The sequence below is a fragment of the Triticum dicoccoides genome, chromosome 2B (assembly GCF_002162155.2).
Source record: "Triticum dicoccoides isolate Atlit2015 ecotype Zavitan chromosome 2B, WEW_v2.0, whole genome shotgun sequence".
NCBI classification, from domain to species: Eukaryota; Viridiplantae; Streptophyta; class Magnoliopsida; order Poales; family Poaceae; genus Triticum; species Triticum dicoccoides.
Window position 1 is genome coordinate 710,129,655 of NC_041383.1, and position 5,816 is coordinate 710,135,470.

General features: G+C 45.1%; 1 protein-coding gene across 1 annotated transcript; it reads right to left on the reverse strand.

The window, feature by feature from the left end:
• Positions 1–367: 367 nt before the first annotated feature.
• Positions 368–4,902, reverse strand: LOC119365783 (histone-lysine N-methyltransferase SUVR4-like). Its single transcript, XM_037631424.1, has 8 exons — positions 4,489–4,902; positions 3,907–4,381; positions 2,291–3,297; positions 1,918–2,183; positions 1,654–1,720; positions 1,487–1,537; positions 910–1,009; positions 368–806 (listed from the first exon to the last, which is right to left on the reverse strand). Exons 1-8 carry the CDS (start codon positions 4,675–4,677, stop codon positions 763–765), a joined length of 2,199 nt encoding a protein of 732 aa, XP_037487321.1. The 5' UTR covers positions 4,678–4,902; the 3' UTR covers positions 368–762.
• Positions 4,903–5,816: the final 914 nt, after the last annotated feature.

Here is a 5,816-nt window from a genome sequence, read left to right on the forward strand (position 1 = left end):
CCCCCTGCGCGCGCCGCTGTCATTGACAAGGCTGGGCCGGCTCCGGTACAGGAGCGGCGAGAGCTACGAGTGACGGCTCATTCTGGTGACGCCAGTGGGCGTTCAATGGCCCAAGGATCTCAATGTACTTTGGTAAACTTTATTTATAACAGATCTGACAACAATCCAAAAGGAGAGGTAGCACAAAAAACACAAGTAGGAAGGCAAACCGGCACGGCAGCAGCGCAGGAGGGGGGGAATATGCTGCTGCCTGTGTTGCGTATGCTGTGGCTGTGCTACTGCTTAGGAGAAGGGTAATGAGCTGAGTTACAACCAGCAAGTTTGTACTGGAGCACAGCAGCTGAAAGAAACGGTTTCAGTTCAACAGCAAACCAACTCAGCCCACTAGGATTGTTTCCAGTTGGGTGCCAGGTGTAACATACAAATATCCATGAATGTATATGCACATCTGGACTAGCAAGTACATCTTGTTCTACTAATATTAAGAGCGAGCGAGGTCACTTGATCCATACACATTTTACTTCTACACAGAGCAGAGAAGAGAAGAGCCATCGTCTCCTCCGCCTTACCCTTTACCCTTACCATACCATCCATCACTTGTCCAAAATGCACACGCCAAACTACCTACTACATACATACATTCTTCCACCTGCAGCACCTTGCTTGTGACATTACTACTTGATTACCCTAGCTAGTTGGTTAATTAGCCCTTCCTAAACAAGCAACCATCGCATCGCATCAACAACCTTCTAATACCTCGGCTCATCCCGCGGTGCCGGTAACTCTGCTCCTCCTCCTCTCCTTCCCTGCAAAACAACCCAGAAACGCTCAGTACTAGGCACGCCTTCAAAACAAACAAAATGCCAACACTCTTCCAGGATAAGCGATGACAAACAAACAAGCGCGTACTTAGAAGGTGGCGCCGACCTCCCCGGCAATATCTGCTTCCGCACAGGCACTCGAACGCCTTCACGGGCTGCCTCTCGTCGTCGAAATCTATGCCGTAGTCCTGAAACCAGCAAACAACATCTCACTAACCATTCCTGTTCTGTTGCAGCTCTAGTGTCCAAAGTGTACATTTTTTTTCATCTTGCAGCAGAGACACACTTTCCACTTCTTAAAAGATAAGTACGGAGTACAAATGAAACCAAATTCTTGGGGATGGGATCAGTAAATGGAAGATAAAGCCAACAGTTGTAAACACATATGATTGCGATCAGAGACATAGTACTGGCATTGATGCGGTCATGCGAAGGAAATTCTACAAAGAAATTGATCACTGGATATACATGCATTCAGAGAGAAGACTTGAGAAATAGAACAGCAACCTCAACCTCACTTAGACAGCAACAACCTATACCATGGGATTCGTTAACCTTTGCAGGTACACAGGATTTGGCAGTCTTCCTCATTCAGACATTTGTCTATATGAACAAAAGTTGCATACATGCTGCATCAATAGCAAGAAACTGTATAATGCACATACCCATGTCAGTTCCTCAAAAGCCTCCACCTTCTTGCTTGTGAAGAATGCAACCTGTTTTATGAACAAGAAAATAAAAATAAGATCATCACCTTAGTGTGTCTATCTTATGGTATGGTATTTTCAGAGCCTGCTACAGGTACATAACAAAGTTGTGGAGTGCAGCTTACATGATAATACTGATGATCAGGAGTCTCCACTTCAATAGGAATCATCGCTAGATTTGCATCACAGCATCTACATGGAGTGTTACAACCAGATCTTTTTTAGGAAGACAATTTAAAGTTAAGCATTGCTACATTTGCATCACAGCATCTACATGGAGTGTTACAACCAGATTTTTTTTAGGAAGACAAAATAAAGTTAAGCCTCTTTCCCTTTGCTGTCATTTAAAATGAGCATCCTAAACATGACTGTTAAGAAAAAGCGCACACCTGTGGTTGATGAATCTGCCAACATTCCCATAGAATGTTCCATCTAGGCATAAAGCCTCTTCATCCTTCGGCTCCCCTCCAGAACACCAACCGGCATCCAAAAGTATTGGATGTGTATACCTAGCATTCTGCATATTTTGAATGGCCCTTTCATGCAGTTCTGTATGTGTTAGTATCTCCCCAGCATATTCACAAACAAAAGTGCCTTTTGGCAAATCATCGAGTGTGCGAAGCCCCCAACCCCTCCCTTCTTCAGTAAAGAACACCTAGTAGATAATAAAAGTACCAGTCAGGATGCTGCATATGGCAAATAAAGGAAATGTGCCATTATATTGCCCCAACAGTCTACGTTTACAAAAACATTAAATGTTACCTGCAGATTGCATCTTATGCCACGCTGAACCACACGGTTACCACATTGCATGTTACACCCACATTTGCTCCAGCATTCCTTGATGAATTTCCTAACAAGGTGGCCCCTGCAAGGCTCTGGCGAGGCTTTGTTTCTAGACCTCTCAAGCGGGCAAGTTTTACAATACACCCTGTGATGTTCTTCTGGGAATCGGTTCATAGAGACACATTCATCAATGAATGCTGGCTTAACCAAACCGTCCAGTGTGTATGCATATTCACCCCCAGTTTCTCTTGCACAAGCACATGGTGCCGGTGAGGACAAGCAGTTGTCAAAGCATTCAGGGCAACAGTCTTCACTGCCAATCTTTGCAAGAAACATGCTAACAAGAGCATTCTGGGATACAGCATTTGTTGGCATATAATAAAAGGAAGGTGGGCATTTCTCTCTGCCAGATTCATCTGCAATCGATATCCTCACATTTTCTTCTCCCTTGGATATATCAGTTATGTCATGAATAGTCTTCGATACAGAAAGTGCCAAATGGTGTTGCTGGGCAAGGGTTGAATTTGCTGGACCACTCTCCAAGCCTTTCGAAACCAACGGTTCTTCTCTAGCTTTCTGTTTTCTATTTATACCATTCTCTGACAAGCTGCCATTACCAACAATATCTGATTGGGTATTATGCTCCACGGTATGTTCAGTGCCTTGTTGCACAATACACTGGCACATCTCAGTCATGATGCTGCGAATGGAAAAATCAGGAGAGCGAAGACATTTGTTTTCAACCATCTTGAAAACTGCTTCTAAAGCAGGCATGTGGAACTTTGATGGGTCTATATTGAATTTCAGAGACATCTTAACATCACCCCTAGGGGATGATGCTATATCAACATCTAAACAAGGTGCTTCCTGCACATTTCCAACTCCAGATCCCGTTCCATTGTTTATTGTGCTGCTCGCTGGCTCTACCGATAAAGTAGGCATTTCCCTATCTCTGCAACGCTGAATTGTCCTGTTTCTATCACCTATATAAAGTTAAAAGTTCAAAAGAGTAAGACCATTGCTCAGAAGAAAAAAATAACAGCAAGATGTGATTGATTAAAGACTTATTTAACATGTTAAAGCAAAGGTTCAGCAGGTGGAACCTCAAAAGTGCAGAAAGCCTTATTTAACATGTTAAGTTACCAAGCAAAGGTTGCAACCAGTGTTGGGAGCAATTTGTGAATATAAGAGCCCAGATGAACAATATACGAAACTGAACCGATCAATTGAAAGGTGTATGTTCTCTAAATGATGCTAGCAACCCCAACTTTATGCATGTGGAAAGGTATCTCACAAATTGTATTAACAAATCCTGATTCTGTACTTAACATATCTTCAATGGTAGGGATGCTAAAGGACAAGTGGCTTACTAAACAGAAAGTGTATTTTTTAAGCATGATATAAGGCCAGGATAGCACGAAGGGAACATCGTTCTTCTACTGCTTAATTGGTTAAAACACTAAAATGACCACCCAGTGCATAGACAATGTCAAAATGTCATGATCTGAAAATAAAAGACAGGCAATATGCTCAACGTGTCGTCTATAGCACCGGGACAAAATGATGAATGAGTTCAGATTGTCAGTGCGAACCTTCTGAAATCTGTCTAGGAGTTTGTTCAGGCGTAGGCAATGCCAAAAGCTCCAAGGATGGCGCACTGCGCTTGCGCGAACGGTGAATCAAGCCAGGTTGCACATTCAGACAGTCCACTGCATCCATGTCGACAGGTTCAGGCTTGGGCTCTCTCAGGAAGACAGGCTGCTGAAAATCTTCATCCATCATCTGCATCTGCATCTGCCTCTGCTTGCTTAGCGCTCTGGTCTGTGTAGGGGAAGCGGCTTGAGTTGGGTGAGCGCCAAGGGGGTTTGCTCTGGGACCAGTCCCTGAGCGTGGTGCGCTGATGTGCTTATCCGGGTCCTTGCGGACGACGGCGAGGGAGGTAGAAGGGCGCTGGTCGTCATCCTCCGGCGTGAACATTTCCGGCATGGTGCCTGTCTCCTCCAGCTCCAGATCGAGCTCCCCCTGCCCCTGCACCTGATCCCCGCCATTGGCTGGCCCGCCGTTCGCCTGGAAACAGAGCAACCATTTCATCAGCTCCTCCGACAGCGGGGGTTCTCGGTATGGATGGATGCCGGAAGGGGGGCAGGAAGGAAGGAAGGGAGAAAGGGAGGGACCTGTTCGTCGAAGATGGCGTCGGCGAGGGCGCGGTAGGACTCGGCCTCGATGAGCTGCCAGTTGTCGTCGTAGAGCTCGATCAGGCGCTTGAGGACGGGGGCGGTCTGCTCCCTGGGGATGCCGAGGAGCTTCATGGCCTTCACGGCACGCCGTGCCCTCACGTTGCGGTTACCTCGGGAAGAACCCATCTTCGATCCGGTCCGATCAGATCCGATTCACAGCGGCGTCGCCATTGCTAGGGTTTGCAAGAGGAAGCTTGGGGATTGGCCTGGCTGGGGTTTGTGGGCGGTGGCTGGCTGGTTTCCCCTCTCGCTTCCTTGGCGATTCGCCGAGTGTCAGTCGCTCACAGTGATGCTGAGTCCTGATCGGTGGGTGTGGTCGGTGGAAGAAGACAGGACGCCTCACTCCTTCACTGCCTACTCTACTCGTCCTGCTCCTATCCTATCCAACCCAGCAATTACTTATTTAGCTGGATTGAGATAGCCATTTTTTTTGTTTGGTTGTGTGGATAAGGTTAGCCCATATTTTGTTTGATTAGAAGGATGAATCATTAGTTGGAGATAGCCATTTTTCTGTTTTCAATATGAGGCAATCAAATATGATATGAGAACATTTGTAGAAAATTAGCATTATACCCAAACAAATTAATCAGTTGTGCAAGCTAACTTTAACTTCAATACACATCATAGTTTAATATTTGCACATATAAAACACAAGTGCATGGAGCTCATAGTTCGACATTTCATATAAAACTAGATCAAATGTATATAGTTATACAACCCATGCATAGTTCAATGTTTTCGTTCTAATCACAAGAACAAGTCCATACAACCCATAACTCCATTGTTTTGGTTGTCATCAAAAGCATAAGTCAAACACCCATATAAACACATCATGCTTCGGCTTCAGGAAAGGTACTCTTCACATACCTAGAGATCCAAACCTTTCTTTGAACATCCGCAAGACCTTGAATGTTGTCGCAACACGAGGATTGTCAACCAAATAGGCATAGTAATGAGCAAGAAAATCCACATCAAAGCCAGATAGTTCTTTCATCTCATCCCAAAGGCCATAAGTGGTGAGGTTAGCGTTGCTAGCTAGTTTCTCAATGACAACAACAAGCCTTTCACTTGAAGCCATTATGGTTGCAACCATCATGTCTTCTACAGAAGGATTAGTTTTGGCTTTCTTTAACTTGGGAGCAGCTGACTTGTCACAAGTGTGTGATTGGGCAACCTCTTCATTTGTGGTAGCAGCTTTGTTGGTTCTCTGTTCTTCAAGATCAATCACCTTTGTAGCTAAAGGGTCACTCGTGCCTTTTGCGTAT